We start from the raw sequence: 24,442 nt of genomic DNA, 5'->3' as shown, positions 1-24,442 counted from the left end.
AACATGTATCACTGATCTGGTGGTAGGATGGCAGGTGGAGTTCTGTAGAAGTACTAGATAGAGGATGTGGGGAGAAGAAATGCCCCCCAGATTTTGGGTGTCTGTTACTATCCTGCAAGAAGTGAAGGCTAAAGATTCCTGCCCTCAGCAATTCAGCTGTCTCCAACTCACAGACTGAAAGAAGTTGTGTAATGAATGCAAAGTGAGTACATTCCGCTCCCTGAGGAAAGAGTGCCCAAAGTGTGCTTGCTTGGGAGTTAAATTTGTGTGTGAGTTGTCCTTATGTAAGGGTTAAGAGGCAGGCTGTGTAGTCAGTGTGAGCCAAACGTCATTGTTTTGAAAAAAATCAATTATCTGCAATTATAGGCCCTACTCCAACAGTACTTTTGCAGTATGCAGAGCCTTCCCAGGTAGCACAGCTATTTTTGTTAGCAACCTCCCCTCCCCCAGCTCTCTGTACAGAGCCAAGTTTAGAGTCAGCAAAATTACTTGGAACCAGCACATTTTATCCCCAACAGGCCAACAAACCACAATTAAACTGTATTACCATACATTATGCTTTAAAGGGGTTCCTTTACTGCAGTATGTAAAAGTCTGTAAGGAGAAACAGAGGGGGAAAGAAGATGACAAACATTTCGCTTGTAATGGGTTAAAGTCCTCCCTGATGTAAGTTCATTGACTTCAGTTGGCAAGGGATGAATACAGACAATTCAATATTTAACAATCAGCAACTTTTGCTTAGTCAGCAAGAAAAGGAACAATTTAAGGTCCAGAGCCTTCCCTGTGCTCTTTCTGTCTTCCTGAATCTTCACTTGGTTGCTGTAGCTCTCTGCTAACAGGAACGACACTCTGCAGGGTTGGCTGTTGGGTATTTTCTGCTGTGGTGCAAGATTACTCCTCATGGTTTTATGGTGCAGCAGTAGACTTTAATAGTCACCTGAGGCAATTATTCAGATACTGTATTGTGCAGTCAGATTGCTTTTGAACAGCTGCAGAAATACTTAGCAGAGACATACTCCCTGAAGTCCTGGGATGGGAAATAAAAACAAACAAACCACAACAGCAAGACAAGAGTCTGTCTCTTACTCTGTATTTTAGCTTGTAAAAAAGGAATTGTGTAAGTGATTTAAAACTTAATTGAGACAGAGAGCACTTTTCATTTAGTGGTCCATATCACATCCAGTAATAACAGGCTACAAAGTCTATACCCTTCGCTACTCAAACACAAATTCTCTTTGGGTAGAGTTGTGACCCAGTGTATGGTGCTTTGCAAGGCAATTCTCATTAAAAAGACAAAGAGGTGATAAGATAGGGATACAATTATTCTCTCCAGTAGTAATGATCTTTGGTGCAATCCCATTGACATGGAACATCACAAAATCATACATTCCTCTAGTAGAAATAGTTCTCATAGCTTCAGCCTTGTAATTCTGATGAGTACTATGCCTTAACAAAAATACCATTTTCTTTCCCCCAAGCCATGATAACCAGTGTTTCTCTGTTACACTGTGTTGCAACTAATTAATTTTCCTGCCATTGCAATTCTAACTAGTCCTGGTGAAAAAGTTTTGGCCAATATAACATATTGTGGCTTAGCCTGGTGCTCTATGTTGTTTCAAGTCTCACTTGGGATATTCAGATGCACTGTCTAGCTTGAATAAAGAGTGCTCATAAACACAGAAAATTTTATGGAATCTCTTAATAGCTGTCTGGTCATCAAATCCTGCCTCCAGCTCTGGACTCCAGAGTATCTGGCAGCATAGCAGACGGAGAGAAGGACTTTTGTTGGGTTTGATGTCTAGGAAGTATCCCTGCTACTGTTTTTCTGCAGAAGGATCCATGCTACTGTTTCTCCTGGAGATGGACAGCTGACGGGCGCTCAGTAGGCTCTCCTAACCCACTCCTCCACTGCATCATAACCACTTTTCTCTTAAGACACAGTTTGAACATTTCCTCAGCATTTTGACCCTTTAGGCAAAGTCAAGCTGGGACAATGTTTTGTACTAAATACAGTGCCTGATATGTTGGGAATTTAGTGGCTGAAAGACTGCTTGTTCACTTTTACTGATGTGTGCTTCAGTGAAGTTGCTCTTGATTTATAGCTGGATAAGCAAAATCAGAATCAGACCCTTGCTGCTCATTTCTGTGGGAGCAGGACTGGGCCTTATGTGCTCTTGTGCTCATTATATACCTCAGCATCAAGTCTCAGAGCTTTGATTCATAGAGTTCTCTTTAATTTGGTACATGCAGGCTTCCCGACTAGATCACATAGCAGCAGGATAACAATCCTCATGAGAGCATTTCAGTTTGAGAAATTCATGAAGAGGGTGACTTTGCTGCTTACTTTCAATGACACTTGTGGAATAGGAAAGAGAAGAAGTGAATGAAATGGAATTGCCAGCCTGTTTCAAAATGTATGCTCTGTTGTACAGCAGATGACAAATAGCATCCTCAATAAAATAGTTCTGGTAGCTGTGCAAGTTTTTGTTGTGTTGTTTTTTCCCCACTGTAATCTGTCTTTTCACATTTAGGGCAAGTTTTTCTTACCTGCATGCACTGCACATGGGAGCTCTGCAATACTACTCCCTTGTGCCCTTCTGCAGAGAAGGTATCCACAGGCCTTGCCTGGGGTGAATGTAAGCAGGAGGAACAGAGCCTCTTTCTGCCATGCAGCAGAGAAAGTCCTTGAATTCACCCCTTTTCTCCTCCCATCTCCAGCACTCTGACCAAGAGTGTTGAATTCAGAGCAGGAGAGAAGTTGTCGCGTTGTGAGACGTTACATATCTAGGGCAGGTCACTTCTCATGGAGCAAAACCAGGTTCCTTCCTGCTGCTTTTCCGAGCCATGAAAAGGCATATGTGCCTCCTTACTGGGAAGGATTGCAAAGCAGTACCTCGCCTTCCTTCAGCAGAGATGAGCCACTCTCCTATTGGCTAAGGCATATTACTATATATCTGGGTATATTGAAGTTGAGGGAAAAATACATCTTTGACAGGAGCTATAGTGAATCATAGATATATGTATACGTTTTAAATGACTGTAGGAGCTCTGCAATTGGCAAGGACAAGAAAGTGTTCCTAAAAGAAAAATAACCAGCTTTCTACTTTGAGGACAGCAGGGTTTTTTCCCCTTTCCATGGAAGATTGGCTTCCCAGACTGGTAGCTGCACACCAAGAATATTTGAAATAGAGCTCCTGATGCTCTTCACCCCATCCTAATTTCCACACAGACACGTATTTGCAAAGGGCAGTATTGGCCTCTAATGGTACCATGAACTGTCTTTGTACAAGAAAAAGTACTTTTGTGTGAAGCTGAGTAAGGAATTTTTGTGGAATTACATGTTGAAAAGAGTTGGAGAAACGTGGTTGACTATCCTAAGAACAGACAAAGTGAATGTACCTGATATACATTCTCCTCCAAGTCGATGCCATATTGCCCTGGCAAAAGTGTCCCAGAGTATGCAGATCATGACCTAGACCTAACTCTAGTTAAATAAAGGAGCTACAAGAAGCTACAAACTGAAGATCTGTATTAATGCATCCTCATTTCAGAATTAGTTCATTTGCTTTGGTGGGTTTTCATTCCATCCTTACTGCTTCTTTTAAAAGGTTGTTTATTTGGTGATGTATTTAATTTCAGTGCCTCAAATTTCTGTATGTTTGTGTGCCCACACTGTTAGTGTTTGTGGGAGTGTGCTTGAAAGTGGTGCTTTTAGTAACAAAAAATAGTCATATGTGTATAGATTCAGTCATTTACTAGCTTGTCCAAGGACTTAATTTGTTTCTGTTTCATCAGATGATCTTACTGACAATTGTCAAAAAGTTATTCAATAGCAGTCAGCATGCCTTTTACGTATTTTCTTCCTGAAGCTTTATAGCCCATTTGAACTCAGAGAAATCATCTAGGAAACAGATCTCCAACAGAATGTTTTGAAAGCCTTCCTTAACCCTTTTAAGGACTTCATGTGTATATATATATTTATGTTTTGTGCTGTACTGTTCAGACTCTGCAAGGGATTGTGAATAATAATCATCTTGCTTAGCTGTGCACAGTATGGAGCACTGTACATACAGTCACACTGAGCCCAGTTATGCTGTAGTTCATGAGATACAAAGCTGATTCAATAATAATAATGTGGTTTATACTAGCCAAGTTCAATTTGTAATGCTTTGTACTGAGTAGAGTGTTACCTGATTAATCAGGTAACTAAATCTGAGGTGGGGCAGGCAAATGGCAATCTTCCTGGAAGGGCAGTTAACACTTGGTATGTTGCTCATCCCCTCCTTACTCCAAGGACAGGAATAGAAAAGCTTGTTATACCCACCTCAACAATGACCTGAATGAACTGCAAGAAGAGGTAAGAGAATAACCAGTCAAAGACGACAACTCAGTTCATGGATTCTCCTGTGAAGCCTGACAAAAATGTTGCTGCAACAGTCACATGCTGTCATTTGCTGGGAGGTGAACTAAGCCCCTGAACTTGTTTCAATGGCCAACTGAACAACTAATTGTCAGATGATGACTTTTGGTCACTAGCCATTTTGACGTTATGATAACAGAGATGAAGATTTGATGTTCCACTTCTACTATGTGGGTGGGCTTCATAAATGTCTCTGTGTGCAGTAGCTTTTGATCTTTTAGATTGTGATCCAAAGTCTACCAAAGTCAATGAAAAGACCAGCAACTTTAGACCTGTGTTTAGTAAATGTCAAATACCCTTTTCCAGGAAACTCTGTATCAAAAGGTAGTGAACTTCAAGTCCATGAATCATGGTCCTTCCACGAAATACATGGTCCTTCTAGCTCTATGTTGTCTAGACTTTGGTGACCAAGAAAACAGCAAATCATGTTGCATCTCAGTAGCTCTGTTGAAACCTGTTGCTGATGAGTACCACACCCAGGTGTTCACAGAGTGGATTTTATCAAAAGCATCTGTTGTAATACTTAATCCACCCTTACTGATGGGCAGCCTTTTGAAGAGGAAGCTTCAGACGTTGTGCTTACTCTAGGGTGGAAGCAGATTTCTGTCCTCCCTTGCTCTGAAACCAACTTATTTCTAGGCAGTTCTGCAAGATTTGCCCCTTGACTTCACAATGGTTACATAATTAACTTGGAACAGAGTTAAGTGACTATCTCTAGTTTGAGGGTGTATTTTTTTCGCACCCTTCTTTCATTTTTCTCAGCTGTTAGCACTGCACTGCATGACACACTCATGCAGTAGCCTTCCCAGTCTACAGCAGTCGAAGCTAACAGCTGTTCAGCAGCACAAATGAACCCCTTTATCTGCCCTGCATAACCTTGTAACCCAAGGACAGATTCTAGACCCATATATTTAAATTATGTGTACGCTCACCATTAGTTTTAGTTCATGTTTTCTTTAAATCCATCATGAAGTTACTTCAGTCATTCTGAATTTTCAGGGGCCCTGTTTCAATTTTAGCCTCCAAAAAGCCTCTCTGAAATTGTGCCCACTCTAGTCTTGAGACCAGTTCAGAGACTCTTTCTTACCACTTTCTTGCCATGTAGTATTCTCTCTACTCTTCCCATGACAAGGCAGATAAATTGATATTGATGCTACATAAGGGAGGTCAAGGGCACTTTAATTACAGTGGCCTGACTTGCCTGAATTCAGTCTTTCTGCTACTGGCCTCCCACAAAAGGTCCTGTTAAACTCTGTAGACATTCCCTTAATTCCATGAGCATCAGTGCAAGTTTTCTTCCTTTACCAAATTTTCCTGAATAAGCAAGCCACCTAGAAAATTTAATAACCTTTTACCATATGTTCAGAAACATGTGAAATATAACTATTGCTTAATGGACTGATACTCACTTGAAGTCAAGTTCTTTGACTACCATGATTTTAGAACTAAGAGTAGTTGACTTGTGTCTTCCACTGCAATAGACCTGATCCAGATCCTATCAAAGTCAACAGAGTTTTTTGTCGAACTTGTAAGATGTGGCTCGCACTTTGCTGAAGTTGCTCACAAGAATTTCAATTATTTTTATGCTTTTGAAAAATAAGCTCAGTCACAAGTAGTGGTACCTCCTTTATACCTGAATTTTCCTAGTGATAAAGGAGATTGATAGAGTGGATGTTGAATGAGGAGGGCCTATCTGCGGTTTAACTCACAACTGCAGAGTGATAGCAATGCCATATTTCCTAAGAACTTTACCCTGCAACAGCTAGAGATAACTTATCAGAATAAACAACTATGGGACAAAGTTTCCATCTAGTAAGTCCATGCCAGCCAGGAATCTCAACATCTCTTATAAGGCAGCAAAATTAATTTTTCACTTCTGCACTTTTGTGCAATAGTTTTAACAAAGAATACTGGCCAGCTCCCTCTGTAAATTCAATAGAGAATTAAAGTTCATTGTATAACAATGGAAGGAAAGAGAAAATACTATTGTATTGTAATGCCTTTCTGCAGAATGAGTGGTGTTTAAAAAGTACTAGCCAGGGGGTTTCTTACAATCTTTTAGCAGTTTGATTTACATATCAGCAATGGTGGAGGATTAGGACAGGTTGTAATGAAACATGGTTTAATTTCTGCACTTTTGTTGTGGCATCAGTGCTCTAAATGTAGTATGCTTTATTAAAAATACATGAGTACTGTTATTTGATATTTTAACTGGAGCAGTAGCTACATGTTCCAGTTTAGCTAAGTGTTTTAAAGGCATAAAATAAACGTCAGACTGTCACCATACCTAGAAGTGGATGTATATGCTTAACTGTGCAATCGTATTAATGTCAATCATGTGTATATTGTGCACATATTTAGACATGACCTTAACTCATTGCAAGATTCAGGCTTACATTAAAGCAGTAGTAATTTTTTTTTTATTTTTTTTTTTTGCTTTTACTACTAGTTTAACAAGCAATAAGAAATGGTGGAGGGAAGATTCAAAGGTTATAGTCTATGCATGTTGAGGCCTGATTATGTACTGCACAACCTAGTGATGATCGCTGTTACTTTCATGGAAATACCTGAAAGAAACTGCAGAGCAATTTGGGTAGAAGGAGTTCAGATATTTATGGAGTCTCCCTGTGTTGGCCTTATGGGTGCTGAGCAACTTGAACTTTTCCCACAGTGCTTAACTTCTTTACAACCTGCTGGTGTTAACTTAAGCAATTCAGCATTGTTGATTCTTGTGATCATGTTGTAAGTTCTTTATTAGTTGGCGTTTTTCCTGATATCCAAATCCTTCAGGCAGGTGAATCCATGAGAATTTCTCTTGGTAATCCTTTGTGCTAATAGGGGAGGAGGGAGTTAAAAAATGTGGCCAAGTACAGCTCTAAAGGTCAAACTAACAGAACACATAACACCGAGAAACAACACTCTCATTTAAAAAAAGGAAAATCCATTATAAATATTTTCACTTACAGACTTGGCTTTTTCTAGATCTGATTTTTTGTTTTAATTGTTTTTTTTCCTGAATCAGTTGTTTTGGTTTCAGCTTGGGTCAAAGGTTTGGCAACTGTTTCCCCTCATTTTTATTTTAATTAGACTATCCCTGATTTTTATATTCTCTATTAAAAGAATATTAAAACCCTGCAGATTCTACAAGGTCTACTTTTCTGGTCAGTACAGAGTGCCTTCACATCACATCGCTTTTAATGGAAATTAATTGTATCGCGCCTATAGACCTTGGAGCAATTTTGTAGATATTAGATTCTCAGACATCTGTGGTGTTTTATTATTGATTAAAAAATGAGAGGAAATATTATGGCTTAAGACCTTGTGCTGGGATTTATGAATTACTTTTTTCCTATGTGACCCTTGGCAGGTCATTGAATCTGTCTTTCAGTTTTCCATCCGTGAAGCAGGGAATAATGATGATTTTCTGCTGCTGCTCTTTGTCTATCATGCCTACTTAAATAGTTTGCTCTTTGGAATAGGCCTTGTTACTTGCTAGTGCAAAGAAATCTCATTCTGAGTTAGGATCTGGAGCTGCAATACAAATAATTAATATCAGCATTAAACAGTCAAAGGTACATCCAAGATGCATTTGGCCTGAGGCCCACACAGTTCTTAAAATGATGGATTTTTAATTGATTATTTGGAATGAGTCCTTTTCTCAGACTAGCTAAATTGCTTAAGACCCACGCGCGCTAGCTATATTTAGAGGCGAGGAGGTGGCAGAGTAATTCTTAAAGTGCTGTGTTTCTAATAACCCAGGTGAGTGACAGTCTGTGAGTGCTGCCTCTTTTAAAACAAACATGACTCACAGCCCCCAGGCGGCAAGCATGTGCAGGTTAGAAATTGTATTGAACTGTCCACATTCAAGAAACAATGAAATACAGCCATAATCATAAACATTTAATTTAATAATTTCAGGTTAGTACAAGAGGGTAGGTGTACTCATGGCTTGGTATCTATAATAGCAAAATGCAAAAAGGCTGTGTAAAATCGGGGCAGAGGGGGTTAAGGTGAGTCTGGAGTAAACATGGCAATATTTTCATCCCGCAGCACACCCTGATGCATTCAGAAAGCAGACATGTAAGAACATCAGACATTGGTAAGAATTCTGCAGAAACTACATCTTTACAAGAATAAGATTATCTCCAGTGTCCAAGTCAAAGGCAAAATGTAAATGGCGTTCTAGATGCATTGACATTTAATTCTCATTGAAACAGACTCCACACACACATGGCTGTTTCCCAGGTATTTCTTGTCCCAAACAATTACTAGCACCTATGAATGATCTTTCTGTCTCTCAGAGACCATACATGGTGAAATGAAGCTATGCCCTTAGAAACTGCCAGGGAGGTGCAAGGGAGTGAGTACCACCCTAGCCTTTTCACAGCTCTGACCAAAGCTAAAAATAAGCAGCAAAACAGGGAGAAGCCAGTTTCCCAGTGGGAGAAGAATACTGCTGTCATCGTGAAAGATGTGTTATGTCACTTGTGTTCCTGGGAACAATGGGTCCAAGTGATTCTTACTTTGTGTCCTAAGCTTGTCACTGACCTTGGCACCCAGCCATGTTGCGCTGTTTTCTGTGAGATTACCCAAGGCAAGCTCATCTCTGGGAATATAAAACTATTGCCAGGAACTCCCACTGATGCAACAACATTCTTTCATCACAAGCTGCAAAGTTAAAAGCACATTTTAGTCTTAAATGCAATAACAACCCTTGGCCAGGCTCTGGAATAGCTGCATCTTTTCACAGCAGATTCTCATTAAAGAACTTAATGGCTACATGAAAAATGAAACCAGTTCTAACTACTTACCTTCTTAAGGTAGTTTCACTAGAAATTAGATATGGTTCTTCTTCCCCCAAATCATTGCCTCTTTTTTAATAAATCATGTTTTATTCCCAAGAATTTGTATTGGGTGAACATGAAGCAACATTTTTGTGTAGCCAGTTAGTGCAGCACATGTAACAGCACTGAAAACAAGTTAGGTCGAAGATGCATTGCAACGACTTTGAGCCAGAGTTTCCTCACCTCCTTGCTTCCTTTAGAGCAAACACAAAACTGATTTTTTATTTGCCTCCTAGGGCTGTTTCTCATCATTGAAGCCAGCGACAGTTGGAGAGCTAGGCATAACACCTGCTTAACAGCAAGTGCACACCCAGCTCTGCTACTGCTAATGAAAATTCCTCATGTCAAAAAATCAGGTAAACATTACTTAGTGGTTTTGCACCAGACTAGGAACCTGTGCACTTCAAAACATCTTCTTCATGTGGACTTGAGGGAGCCTGACAGCCCTGGAAAATAAAAGACCCAGCACCATGCAGCAAGGAGTTGGTAATAGAAGATGTTCAGTGTCCTCCTACCTATCTGCAAACATGCCTTCAACTCTGACCCACTTTCCTGCGTGGTCTCATGTGATTCTTCCTCTTTTTAAGATTTGCATGTGTAAATAACTGAATAATACTTATATATAATCTCCTCCTTCAATATAAATAGGCTGCCAAGCTCTGAAGCTACCAGGGTGTACTAGATATGAGGTTCATCTGGTTCCTGGGGGTTTTATACAAGCTAAGATCAGCTTAATGAAAGTATGGGAAGACTGAGAATGAGTAATATCTGCAATGTGTAGTGCTTTATGTAATACCTCTTTAACTGGCAGTATTTCGTTCAAGCTATTGCCTAAGATTCAGATTCTGTTCTTCTTTCAGAAGTTCCTTTATTTCCACACCAGTACAGTTTAACTATTTATTTACAACTAACCAAACTGAACTACTCATTGTCATTGTCAGTTTAGGCTGGTCAGTTTACGGTTGGTAAATGTCTGAAGTATAAAATTTAACATCTTTTCCAAACATTTGTTCCTCAAAATCATAATTCTATGTATAATTTTCATTGTCTGCGTAAATATCCAGTCCCTTCTTGTATCTTGTCAAGTTCGTGGCTTCCAAAATTTCAAAGTCCAATTATATGCTGAGTAAAAAAGTTTTAATTTTCCAGGGTTGAATTTTATTCTTCCTAATGGCATTGAATTGAATTTGTCTTTTGATTCTGTATTATGACACTGTGAGAAAATAAGCTCCCTATATCTTAGCTACTGATACACACTTTCAGGATTATCTGTTTTATAAAGGGCAGTGTTATTATCCTTATTTAAATAAGAGGCAACAGTTTCAGGGATAGATGCAGTGATTAACAGATGAATCATACATTTTGAGTTAATATTCTTGGGTTTTTTTCCTTTCTAAATATTTGCTACTATCACAACCAACTTCCAAGAAAGGCTTTCATCCGCTGCCTGTGACCCCACAACCCCCTTCCCCCTGCTTTACCTGCCATAGTGAGCCCTTCTCTTCCAACCACACTGACTCCAAAGTCCAATAGAAGCAGTGGAAGATTCCCATTGATTGCAGGAAGCCTGCAATCAGGTCATGGTGACATGCAGTGTTAAAGGGACAGGTTTTTTGTTTTGTTTTGTTATGTTTGTTTTTGGTTTTTTTTTCCTCCTTCTAACTTAGCCTGAGAAGATTTGGTGCCGTTTCCAAACTGGTCCAGTCTCTCTGCCCAGGATTTAGTTTTATTAATGTATGTAGAAAAAGTATAATACATGAGGTGATCTTTTCTCCTAAACCCAGGTTTGTTTCAGTGTCTGTTTATTCCCTTTAAGTTTCTACTTAATAGGCTGTTACCCTGAGTTGTAGCTTCTGTTTCCTACAAGAAGTAACTTGCCTCATTTGTCTGCCCCCATGATACAGGACTTTTCTCCTGAAATCATATCCCATACAAGCCATTAGTCTCATCAGTCTGACTCCTGAGGAAGCTGATAAATCAACAGTAATCCAAACTCCAGCCTCCCATCAAGTGCCAGCCTATGTCAAAGGGCATGCTGTTCTGTGTAATGAGCTCTGCCCTGGGAGGACAGAGAAAATACAGCTTGATAGTTGATGAACGTTTGAGATTCCTTCTCCTTCTGAGCAGGATTGTGATTTTCCCACATTTCAGTAAAATACTTAAAAGCTAATTTAGTCAGTGTGGTGGTGGTGGTTAGATGTGCATGCTTGACCACTAAAAACTGAACTGGCAAGCTACACGCTCCTTTCTCCTTAAAGTCACTTAAGAGAAGGGGAAATGATTATCTAGAGTGAGCTGTCAACCCTTATGCCAGCTTTCCTCCTGATATGATTTATAAAACAGCTAAGATAACCTCTGGGGGGGAGCTTTGCAATGGAAATAGCAAGTGATTCTTATTCTAATGAACATAACACTGTCACAAGTTTAAAGTTCAAATCTGAGGTACGAAGGTTTGGGGGGGAAAAAAGAGCCCATAAAATATGAATGTGACAGCATATGTGTTCCTTGCCTGCACAGTGTATGAAACAGGAGAAATAGGCAAACTTTATTTTTCTAATGAGGTTTAAAATATTTTTCAGTCTTTATCAGACAGAAATTCCTCAATACTGGTTGGTTTTTTTGTTGCAGGTTTTGGGGTTTTTTTTGCTTCACGCTCTCCTCAGTTGAGACAAGGCATTTTTCTCAGAGTAAGTTTGTGCCTTTGGTCCTTCAGCATTGCAAAGTGTCCTGTCACAATTGGCACTCATTAAATAAGCCTTTGTTGGTAGCTGCAGCCAACAGGCAGAAGGCTGAATGGACTACAGGAATTTAAACTCCTGGAGGAGGCTTGTCCCGATCAGCATTTAGAAACGCCAAATGAGGATTTATTGGAGAACTTATTTCTTCCCATTCTGTTAAAAAAAAAAACAAAAAAAACCAAAAAAACAGGAAAAGAAAGAATCCCATTACTGGGTATCTGACAGCTTTCACTGGTATCTAGCCTACTTCAGAACTGCTTTAAAAATAAAAACAGACCCCTTCCTAGAAACTGTTACATGAAAGAAAAAAAAAATAGAAACTGTATAAATCAATGGCAGGTTAACCTGCCGCTGAACTTACCCAGCATATTTCCTATGTTAAGAGCTGTGTGAATGCAATTTAGATAGTCAGTGAACCATAGTGTCTGTAGGTTTGCTGAGGCTGATAACTCTTCAATGTCTGGTCAGTATCTTTCTGTCTCAAGGCTAGAGTTGCACCAGATCCTTGCTATCAGCTGAAGTAGAAAGAGCCAGCTGAGTAGAAAAGGATAGTGAGCTAAAACTTCAATAAATCTGTAAAAACACTTACATTAATTCTGCTTATTAACCTCACTTTCTGAAGTTGTATTTCACTTTAAAGCCTTGTTTTAGTCAGAAGCTCACATGTTGTACTAGCTTCTGGGTGCACTCTCAGATTGGATATGGTGTGTTGATGCCTCATGGGGTTCAAGAATTTTGTGTTGGTCTCTTCCTCAATAGCCCAGCCACCCCCATCCAGGTACAGAAGGGAACAACATGCATGTGGCAAGCTCCTGCTCAGTGGAAACATGGAACTTTTTGGTGGGACACCAATGGAATGCTTATGTCCTAGAAGCAATATTAAATGTGTCAGAAACCCCAAAAATCCCTTCTGCTCATTTAGTATGGTTCATGTGAGTTATACAGAATGTATTCACAGCTAGCAGCAATATGTTCCACTGCCGTGCGCTTGCTTGCTGTGGAGTCCTGCCATGCTGAAGTTCCATAACTAGCAGCAATATTAATTTAATCCCACTTATTTCTCCTTCTCACACAAAAACTGTGTACTTACAAAAAGGTGCTGAATAGCCTGGAGACAGAGTTAAAAAATAGGAAGTGCAAAACTAAGTCATGTTTTCCAATGTGGCATATGACTGCAGCTCACTTTAGTGTATTGTGAAAAACAGAATATAGTCTAAACTACTTTCAAAAAAACAAAACCATGCTTGAGCAGTATTTTCTTAAGCCTTATCTGCTTAAGTAACTAACTAGCAGGACAGATGGTAGATAAAAGAAAGCTGGATTTCCAGGGAACCCAAACGTCCCCTTGGAATTTTTGAAAAACAAAAAAAAAAATGGAAAATGAACAGACCTCATCATACTCCAGCTGTTCCCAAAACACTACCACAGCATTAGGAGGCTCATATTTACTCTGTGAACCTGACTGCATATGGGATGTACCTGACATTCAGGGAGCAGCAGCCGGGTGACAAGTACCCTGTCGTTCTGTGGCACAAAATGCACACTGAATGGGGACAATGTAGCTTAATATTTCTTTCCTCAGTAATGTCTCCTGAGATATGATCAGTGCAGATTTGGATTAGGGAATGCAAAAGCTCAGTATCACAGCTTGTTGAAAAAATCAGGAAGACGATGGAAATTCTCTCTTTTTTTTTCAGCAAAGTTTGAATTTCCACAGGGGAAATAAAATCAGTAATTCCTGATAAATAGAAAGCTTACTATTAAAAAACTTTGACAGTAATTAAAAATAATCAGCCTCTCTGTTTTCCATTAGCAGGTGTCTGAGGCCTAGTTGGAACTCTTATTGGCACAGATAGATACTAAATACAGTATTTTGCCATCATCATGGGATGATTTATCTATGGAATATAATTTTTTACACAGCAGTTATACCTCAAGTGGTAAATAAGGCTTTGTCTGTGCTCCAAAATTGTGCCACTCTAAATATACCACCGTAGTTAAAGGAACACAACCCACTGGTGGTTGTTACAGCCCTGTAAAACAGCATTCAGTCATGTAGTCATCCCTGTATAGCAAGGGGAGCATATCCGTGGTGATTTTGTACTGCAGTGCACACTGAAGTTTTTATTGGTGTTATGCTAACAGCTAAAAGAAAAAACGCAACTGAAACGTTACGCTGGGAAAAGTCTTGAGTGCAGATAAGGCTCAAATCAGAAAGATTGTGAGCAACTTCGGGTACAAGCCACATCTTCCTGTGGCTAAGGGTAATGGTAGCACATTATGGGCTGTATTAAATATCATTAACAATGACAAGAGTGTGGCAAAAACATTTCCTGCCTCACATGAGGCAGGAAAATATAAGGTTTCTGGCAGTAGCATCAGGAGCCTTACCACTGAGCACAGAAGAATTTCTCAGAATCCAACTCTTGTGCTGAATATGTCAGAAATCACAGTATCACCATGTTACAAAGCCACTCCTGAGAACTGAATAGAAGTCTGCCATTGTAAAAAATTGCTAAACATCTTGCAATACTTGGAGTGTAGCATTTGTTTCCTAATTTCAAATAGGCAGTAAAAAACAATTAATTCCAAAGGTTTCTCATAAGGATTACAGCTGGGTAAGACTTTTTTAATTCCTGATTTTGGAAAAATCAGATTCACGTCATTTAATTGTCTTTTTGCAAGGCAAAGCAATTTAGAGAACATCTAGCTGAAAAAATTCTGTGGATTCAGGACAGAAGTTATTGTCCCAGCAAGACAGACATCAACATAATGCTCAGTACTAGTGACAGAAAGGCTTTAAACCCTGTGCCCCACACATCAAGCACATGATCTGATTGTCACACTTGGATGCCTTGGAAAGGCTTCTGTTTTTCCCCCTCCCATGTTAAATCGGGAATAGCTTTTATTTCATCCTTATGTAAGTAGAGTCATTATTTTGGATTTTGGTTTCCTCTGAACTTATTTAGGATTCTTTATTTCTGTGTTTGGTCCTGCTGTTGATTTGCAAGGAAGCCACAACTTCTCTGTATCATACATTCTCTGCATCATCATTCTCTGTATATCCATCTCCAATGTGGCAAATAACATTCCCTGCCTATCTGACAGAAATGTGCCAGACTTAACTAGCAACAGATGACGTTTTCAGAAGTGGCTAGTTAGAGACACCCTGTGAAATGAGGCTCTTGAAGACTACCAGGCTGAGCCTCTGGATACACATTCACACTGAAAAGTTCACAAGAAGTTGTTGAAAAACAGTTGGTGCTCTGATAAGATGCATTTTAAACACACTATTATGAATCATAGCAAATATATTAATGGCTACTTTCATACACATATTCTGAAAACTAACTCTTTCCCTTATTCAATGCCAAAGACTTGAAGGCCTGCCTACTCTTCATTGATACATTCCATTTTCTCTCACAAAGAAGGGCAGGCTCTGCCAGACCTAGGTTATCTGCAAGATCCAGAGGTGAAACACACTATGGACTATGAGAAGAAAGAAGTTTTTAAAACTTGACTAAGAGTCAAGCTTAGATCTTGCTCAGGATTTTACAACTTCAGGAAAGCATGCTTGAGAGACTGCCAAAATTTTTCATTGTTAAAAAAATATGTATCATAAATTCATCACCAAACTGGAAGCAGCAGCCACTTGTACAGCACAGACAAGTTCTATACAGCTGTTTTCATGATGGATATCTTGCTTGCTGACCTGATTTCAACTGGTGTCAACTCAACACAACACTGTAAACTTCTTTGGATGATTAGAAAACATTCCTCTGAAGTATGTGAACAAACATAAACTGCAAACACTGTGCATTGGAGATTTGTCTTACCAATGTAGCATCTGTGCAGTGGGACTATATAACTATGCTATTTTTTTTTCCATCTTCTGCCTGAATATTAACAGTTAGTTGCAATCATATTAAATGTCTCCCTGCCATTTTTTTTTCAGTAGGAAGCATGATTCTTTTTCTCTTGGAAGGAGCCAGCCCAAGCTATGTGCTCAATCAACCATAGGTAAACATGAGAACCGATCTGAATTCAGTGTTTGTTTTGATGCACTGTGGAATGGTAGTCTGGGAGCCATAAACTCATTGCAAGTCTTCCATGGAATGTGAACTTGAAATTATGGAAAGGCACTGGAACAAAAGGTGCCCTCCTTCTCCCTTGAAACAATTGCCAAACATGCTAAATATGTGGCTGTATTTAGCAACTATATATTCCTCTCAGATCTCAGTTTTATATGCCCTGGAAGGATTGTCCGATCTGTAGCACCTGCATCTTCAGAAGATTCCCTTTGCAGACCATGCTCCATTCCCTCCTTGCTCCTAAGCATGCACCAAACTGCAGGCAGCAACTACATAAATTTTTGCTGGTTTCAGTGCTTCTGGCCATCAGAAGCTGCTGGGGCTCTGGGCACTGGAACACGAAGGAGCAAAACTCCATTTCCCAACTGTCTCAGCTAGCCCGCAGTGTAGAGGGGGTTTAAAAAAATAATAATTCAACCTCATAGAGTTAGTCAGTATTTCAAAATTGTGTTTGTGGCAGATTTAGAAGAAGACCCCCAACATTTTTAAGTTCTCATTGATGGAAACAACCATGCTGGTGTGTTACAGATGTTCCAAAGTCCAGCTGTTGGCCTGGGGATCTCAGCCCTGGCAGATGAGATGTAGGCTCTGGAGTGTTTGTCACTCCTGGCTTGAAGGCAGTCCAGCCAGCAGGCTACTTGGGAGTGGTGGACAACAAGGCAGGCAAGTCTTGCATGAGTCTGGCCTCACAAGCATGAATCTGCTGGATTTTTGCTAATCTAGACCCATATAGTATAATTGTTTGATTTTTAAAGAACTGGCCTATTCTAAGAAAAATAAATTCTCACCAGCTTCTGGCTTTTTACATCTCTCTTTATCTCTCCATCCTCCTCAAAGAAAAGGCAGCGAAACTGTAGACAGGGAGAATGAAGAAAAAGGCAGTGATAACAGAAAGGAGGATGGGAACAGGCCGAAGAGGAATAATGATACAGAAATCTCAGTTGCTGCTGCTCTCTGCAGAGGAATAACAAGAGTGTGCAGGTATAGAAAAAGGTAAATAAAAGCCAGGTTAAATTGGAGATAAGTAAAAATAGTAGCAGGGCAGGGGAAGGGAAAGGATGTGGTGAAATTATAGCAAAGGAAGAAAGGTGGAGGCTGGAAGGAAAAGGTGGAAGCTTTTTTTTCCCCCTTAGCTTAGCACTTGGACTTGGTAGCAGTCTGCAGGCCCACCCCTCTACCTCGTCCACTCCATGCTTTCTACACTCTGCAAAAAGTAAAGATGAGTTTTACAGAAATTCTCATTTCACAGCAATTATCGCCAGAGTAAATCCATCCTGTACTTTGAGGTTATTAACAAATTTAATTTTTTTAATTAAAGGCTATTCACAATACAGGAGGAAAGAAAGAAAAAAAAAAAGACTGAACAATTTGCACAGGTCATCCAAATTTTAAACATGTACTTGTCTTACAGTCTTACTGTTCTCTCAGGTATGTTTGTGGTATTTTGTTTGGGAAAGTGGACTGAAGGGAATTCTGTATAGCAGATAGAGAGATATCATGGTAGTAAAAATTAATTATAATCTTTACTAAAACTCTGCAAGGTGGTAAGATATCAGTTTCTTTTATATGTGTATGGACTGGTTTCTTGGGCCACTTCCAGACTTTCTTCTGTTACAGCCTGAGGTCTTCCCTCCAGAATTGATGCCCGCTGTCACACATGGAGAAAGACAAGCGTTTGGTGATATGGCTGTATCATTGTTAAACAATGTTGCCTGTTGTAGAGGAATGAAGCTGGGTTAATTAGCATTGATAATATACAGCTGTGGGCTGGCTTCAGGGGCAGTGGGTTGGCCGATGTAGACAAGGTGCAGCTGTGGCTGGTTAAGTGAAGTGGTTGAGAGCCGATGAAGGGAGAGCAGCTGAGGAAGAAGCAGAGAGAGGAAGGAGTAAGAGGAGAGAGAATGCATGATCTGGGTGAGGACAGACAAGAAGAAGGTAGCAGAGTGACTGTATGAAGAACATGCTGGTATGAGATGGTAAAAGACCTTGTTGCAGCTTGATAGTTTGGAGAGTGCTGCAACAGCCTGTGTGGTCCCCTTGTGCATCGCTTGGCACTTAGGCTTCTCCTTCACCATTGCGACTTGGCCGGAGGAGCTGGTTGAGGAAATCAGGGTGACCCTTGGTTTGCATTCTCCAGGTTCTGCAAAATCTGGTTTGCGTTTCTCCACATTCATCTGTTATGCTGCAAATACAATTACTTGATGTATGTCTCGCTAAGAGATTTCATATCTAAGATCTTCAAAAAGTCTGTCAAGGAGAAAGTGATAGGGAGGAAAGCTGAGAAACTCAAATGTGGTTTTAGGCCAGTGTGTAGTATGAATGTGACAAAACTGTACTGATGTACAAATGCTTATGTATCTAATTGTAAAATGTGAGCACCTAATACCAGGTTTATTTCGTTATTATTCCCTCTCTGTCTTTCTTTTTGAGTTTAGCCTTTCTTCCTGTGACAGTATCAATTCTTTTTCAATAGTGTCTTGCATCCCGTTCTTTTTCATTTCTTTTTCAATACTACCCTTTTCTCTGCTAAATCATCAAAGATATTTTTGTTCTTTTACCTATTGTGGCAGAGTCTGTAAACACAATCTTAGAAAAAGAATTTCTAAGTGTAAGCATTTGTGATGCATTTGCACTAAAAGCTTTGAATTGCTATCTTTGATAAAGCTATTTGGTCTGATTATATTGTTTTGGAATCACACATTCAAGCACACTTCCTTGAAAAAATGATTTTTTCAATGTGTATTATATTGCATGTCTCAAAATGGAGGAGGATTATTTTTAAATACTGTGTAATCCGTGTAAGCAATCGTATTTCTATCCTGAAATTCACACACCAGTTAAGATTGAAATTTGAAGTCCAGTTTTTAAAAAACAACAACTCTTAATCTTAAAGATGCATAAAATATAAACAAAGTTAATAATAATTATTCTGATTTTCAATCTTTTTAAACTGCTTCCATACTTCAAAGACTTCATGGATGGATATTGCAGGCTGTTCTTATATTGAACATGACAAGCATTCTGTATAAGCACTGCATAGCAGGTGTAACAGCCATTGATGGTTGTAGTGTATTTAAAGCAGGAATTGAAAATATTTCTGAATACAAATTCAAATCTCATAGACTGGAGTTTAGGTGGGAGTAACTATACTTTTGGAAATTCAGTGATGTCTTTAAACTGCTGTAAGTAGCCATGAAAAAGTGTTCATGTCATCAAATAGCAGAGATCCAGAAGTACGGCCAGCTATAAAGTTACATGATGTATTGATCTCAGCATTTGAGGCATGGGCAAGGCTTCCCTTCATAAACCTTTGCAGCTGAAGACATCACTACCCTGGGACAGACATCACAGCACCCACCCACCCACCAGTCCCAGTGGAAAGGATTATGTCATCCTTCTTCAATCTGTTTCAGTCAAAATCAGTCTGGTTAAACAGTAACTGAAGTTGAAAAAGTTAATCCACTATGGTTAAATTGAAGTTAATTATCCGGGTTTTTTTCACCTGCCATGTTCAATGGCAAGACATACAGAGAAATTAAATATAGATGCTACCCACACTTACACATTAACAAAACATATTTCCTTACTCACATCATCAGTGTAAGCCATTGAACACACTCAGTTTCATAATGTCTATTGATTTTCAAAAGCACCTTCCTGATGGAGCTGAGCACCCTCTGGTCAGAGTGTCAGTGGGCCTTTAAATTCATGCTTCTGCAATAACGATTCCTTAGCCATGTTCTCAAAAATATTTTTTTTTTTATACCAATGTACAGATTTTACTCTCTACTAAGTTGGTCTCTTGTGTCCTTCTCCTTTTTCTGTGTATTGATGGTTTTAAAACAATGAACTGAACCGCTTTTAATGAAAAAGCGTGCTTTGTTTGCAATTATAGTTGAATCCCTTAAAACATGTAAGACACTATCTTGTCTCTAGTAATAAATCAGTAGAGTACATGCTGCCTTATCAGATTTAAAGACAACTCAGGGTACTTTATTATAAGCTGTACAGTGGTTTAATACTGTGTTTTACTCCAGCTAACGAAAGTCAGAGAGAAAATGAGTGAATCCAAGGTTTCCTTCTCTTTTTGCCTGTGTGTGGTTACTTAACCTCTCCATTGCATCTCTTTAAAGGACTGTAGGAAGAAAGTACTAGATGGATTCAGTGATAATATTTTACTACAGCATTAGTGAAACTCAGAAATTGGCTGAGGAGTTGGGTTGTCTGAAATGTGGAGGTATCGGTGCCAGAAGATTGGTGTCTGACTACATTCCATGCCTTTCTTTAGGCACCAGGCAGCCATAGCTCTTGCGGATTGATGTGAAGGCTGGATGAAGAAGATGCCGAGCACTTCTGATAAGGCAGGCCACAGCTGCTCTGAGACTCGTATCTGGACCAAGGATTCTGCCCTTTGCTAAGGTTTCTCTGTGCTACTGGATTAACGTTTGGAGGCTGTAAAAATCCTAGAGGAGGATATGGTGAGAGCTAAGCCTCTGTGTAACACCTTTCTCAAACTCTGGTACAAGGGTACTGGGAAAAGGAACAACAAGGAGGAGAAGATGGAGAGTTTATGGGCCACACCACTGACTGAGAATTATATGCTGTCCCCAGCACTGGCTGACTTCCTTGGAAATTAAAGCAAGCAGTTTATGAGACCTGCTGCTTCGCACAGACTGTGCTTTCAGAAGCTGTTCATGGAATTCCCCAGAATTATTACTAAAATGTTGACTGTTTTTCATCTGCATTTGAAAATCAGACTTCAGAAGAGCTGATTGGAACAACATGTGTACAGGTATGTCTGCAGACCAGTATGCTTCAAACAGCCGTATAATGAGGGTGGCCCTTAGTCATTTTTGTGACTGTCACTATGCCATACAGGGAGAAGACGAGCAGAAAGAAGGCTGATTATTACAATGCATGTACATCTACATGTAAAAATGTGGAAGTAACATGATACAATCCTCCTCAGCAAGCAGGGAAGCTCCTAATGGCCTGCTTATTTCAAGTTACGGATGACACTCATTCCCAGGGGTTTTAGATCTGGAATTCTTACTCAGGTTCATCTTTCTTCACAAAGATTTCAAAAGACTGGACAAAATAAAGCAAGAGTTCAACCTGGATTGTATTGGTTTAGTATCCTAAGAGACATTTGGCTTCTTATTTCCATAATTAAAACTAAACTGCAGTTTCATATTTACCCTTCCTTAAGCTGGATTAGATCCTAGCAGTAGCATTTTGTACTACTTGTAGCTTGCTAATTCAGTGTGCTGGGACACCAGTCAAAGGTCATTACAATAGTTAGATGCAGGTGATGTAGATGCCCTAGTGTAGTTATGTGCTAAGAAAATAAAAGAAGCAACATGTGGCTTCTCACTTTGGAAGAAGCATGTGGCTTCTACATTACATGTCAAATATAAGAGAAAGCTTAAAAAAGTGCCTGCACTTGCGAAATCACAGCAGGATCCAAACTTACCCAGACCTGTTCAGACTCATGGTTTCAGTTCAGATCCATGTCTAGAAGATATATCCTGAAACCCTTAGTGCAAAAAAAAAAAAAAAAAAAAATCTTGTTTGGATCATGCTTGGTACAAAATTTCAACCTGCCTTTTTTTAATTTACTGCAAGAATAAGAGCTAATTTTGAAACAGTTCTACTGTACATATCCCCACATTAGGAGTGCAACTTCAGTTTCATTCCTTTTAGGCAAATTGCTGACAATAGAGGACGTTGTACCCAGTACTCCAGACATCCCCTCAACAGCGCCGAGGAGAGTGGAAGGATCACTGACCACCCTTGACCTGCTGGCAATATTGACATCTTTCATAAAGACCAAAAACTCCATTAAAAACCAATTTTAATGAGAAAATATTGGCCATTACAGGAGGGGCATTTTCAATTCTGCCAGTTTCTCCCTCAATCAAGCCACACAAGAAACTGTAGACAGGGTCTATAGTAATTCACACAGTTTTCAGCTTGTGGATATTCAAGCTTCCAGATGAATAAATAAAGTTATGTCACATTCTTTCCTGTACCAGTATACAAGGCAGAGATGTGTTTGAACAGATGAGGGAAATAAAAAATGCTTCAAGATGATTATCTGAAATTTTCTGTTATCGACTTTTACACGATCATCTGTTTATGAGAGTTTTATATGGACAGATGATCTAGGTTTCATGGGATCATTGGCCCATGCCATGAAATCTGTGAAATTCTAAATATTATTTTGTGGATAAACCTGAAAACTTTGAAGTGTTTCTTTACCCTATGTTAAAGGATGCTCTGCTGGGTCTAGCATTCTGCTCTCATTTTCTACCATTCTACATCCAATGAGCCACAGTGTGCTTTTCTCAGATAGTCCTTTCTCACTCTCGTCTGTTGAGGACAATCTATTTTATGGATATAATTAACTATTCATTGACACAGAGCCTTGAATTTGCCTCTCCCCAAATTCCAGAAGAGCAGCCCTCATCTCTAGGTTACAAAGTCAGCTTCCCTACAGCTCATAAAGCTTTACACAATGTGTTACAGCTCCAGCAGGAGAGATTAAGAGGCTATCTGGACACTGCAGTGGTTGGAAAGCTCTTCAGTGAGGTGGGAGATCTGCTGTCAATCCCCTTTTCTGATGAATATTTGCTTCTAAAAAAGATGCTGACATCTTTCCTGGCTTCTCTGGAACCAGTTATGTCGGATCAGGGATGAATTTAGAGCAGAAACTGCAGAAACTCTGCCATCACACAGTACTTATATATGTATTTTAGAATACTAACCACAGTCTACTAAATGGACTTGAATATAAATGAACTGTCACTATGGGAGAATAGTTGAAATCATCTTGGATATACAGATAATATTGTCTCAACTGTGAACCCTGCTTTAGAATCTCATTTCAGTCTCTACCTAAAAATCTATATGTCAAAAGAAAATATCCTGAGTGCCATCTACAAACTATAACATGACACAAAAAAAGCCATCTTTCTGTATGATAGAGCTACTTCTAATTTTCCCATTAGACCAAACGACATCATAAAGAATATCTGCCAACAACATGATATAAAACCGTACCATGCATCATGAAAAATAATTGCAATTCAATTACTCCTGAATTATAAAACCGTCAGCTAGGTGCAATAAGACAAAAGCCTTAAAACATATGAAAAACTGCTTAGCATAGATAATTATATATGTTTGAACAAAATCCCCAAAATAAAACATGTGCGGTTTGAAGGAACAGGGTAATCGTGCCAAAATAATTCTCATTTATAGCAAAGGTTGGAGGATCAGCAATTTTAAAACCATCTCCCTGAAAAAAAATTATAAAAGTAAATTAGCAAACCTTTCTTACTCATAAAGGGCATACCCAGCAACTGAGCAAGAAACTGGGGGGGTTTGTCCTCTATCATCTTCTTACTTAGATTCTGCTTTGGCAAAGTATTTACTGTTGCTGCTCAGAATCACAGCATGGTTAAGGTTGATGGGCATCTCTGGCAATTCCCTAGTCCACCCCCCCTACTCAAAGCAGAGTCACCTACAGCAGGTTGCTCAGTGCTGTGTCCAGTTGGTTTTGAGTATCTCCAAGAATGAAGACTCCACAACCTCTCTGGGCAACCTTTTTCCAGTGTTGAAAACCCCAGAAGTTTTTCATTATGTTTAAATTGAGTTCCCTGTGCTTCAGTTTGTACCATTGCCTCCTGTCCTGTAAATGGGCACAAATGAACAAACCCTGGCTCCATTGTCTTTGCACCCTCCTTTTAGGTATTTATATAGATGATCCCCCTGAGCCTTGCCTCAAGTCCCCTCATCTTCATGGCCCTTCACTGGATGTGCTCCAGTATGTCCATGTCTTGTACTTTCTTGTACTTACACTTGCTTAGGTGCTGTGGAAAAAGCTATGGAAATTTTACTTCCTGTCATTTCTGTGCTTTAGCCACACTCCCTGCTTGAATAGGAGAAAGAGAGAGAAAACAAAGTGCACTGGGGAAAAGTAGAACTCAGGGAGAAATGGCTACAGAAGTCTTTATAGGACAACAGAAGAGTTCCTGTCTGCACTCTCCACTGGGACCTCTTGGGCATTCTTAAGAGAGGGGTTTGATTCTCTTTCTTGATATGTTACCTTTTGGCACAATGAAGAAGAAAATGGCTTTCCCACATAATTTTTAATTATGACTACACAAGTTAAAAACAAATATACTTCTTAAAATACAGCTTTTCCCCAAAGTCTCGCCCTGGTCTTGCATTTTCACAAACGCAAGTTGTCATGGAAGAAGACAGATATTACACCTATCCTGCAGCAAGGCAGAGCTGGGCTAAGGTTCGTGGTCACATCTGGCTAAACTGTGGAAGATTTTGCAA

General features: G+C 39.5%; 2 protein-coding genes across 9 annotated transcripts in view; one reads left to right on the top strand and one right to left on the bottom strand.

Annotated features, from left to right (window-relative positions):
- MGST1 (microsomal glutathione S-transferase 1) overlaps positions 1–21,591 on the bottom strand; it is a 106,979-nt gene extending 85,388 nt beyond the window's left edge. The window contains exon 1 of the mRNA XM_055808620.1: positions 21,567–21,591. Within this exon, the coding sequence (XP_055664595.1) occupies positions 21,567–21,586 (20 nt within the window). The 5' untranslated portion in view covers positions 21,587–21,591. The remainder of the gene's footprint in view (positions 1–21,566) is intronic.
- SLC15A5 (solute carrier family 15 member 5) overlaps positions 1–24,442 on the top strand; it is a 71,210-nt gene that overhangs the window by 5,988 nt on the left and 40,780 nt on the right. The window contains exons 2-3 of one of the 8 annotated variants that reach the window (XM_027782795.2): positions 9,501–9,620; positions 20,382–20,885. The exons of 1 other annotated variant lie outside the window; for it this stretch is intronic. The gene's annotated coding sequence lies outside the window, so the exon portion shown is untranslated. 6 more of the 8 variants (XM_055808611.1, XM_055808610.1, XM_027782799.2 and 3 more) reach the window with 6 other exon arrangements.

This window comes from Falco peregrinus, chromosome 6, assembly GCF_023634155.1.
Source record: "Falco peregrinus isolate bFalPer1 chromosome 6, bFalPer1.pri, whole genome shotgun sequence".
Lineage (NCBI taxonomy): Eukaryota > Metazoa > Chordata > Aves > Falconiformes > Falconidae > Falco > Falco peregrinus.
This window is presented reverse-complemented; position numbering and strand designations above follow the sequence as displayed.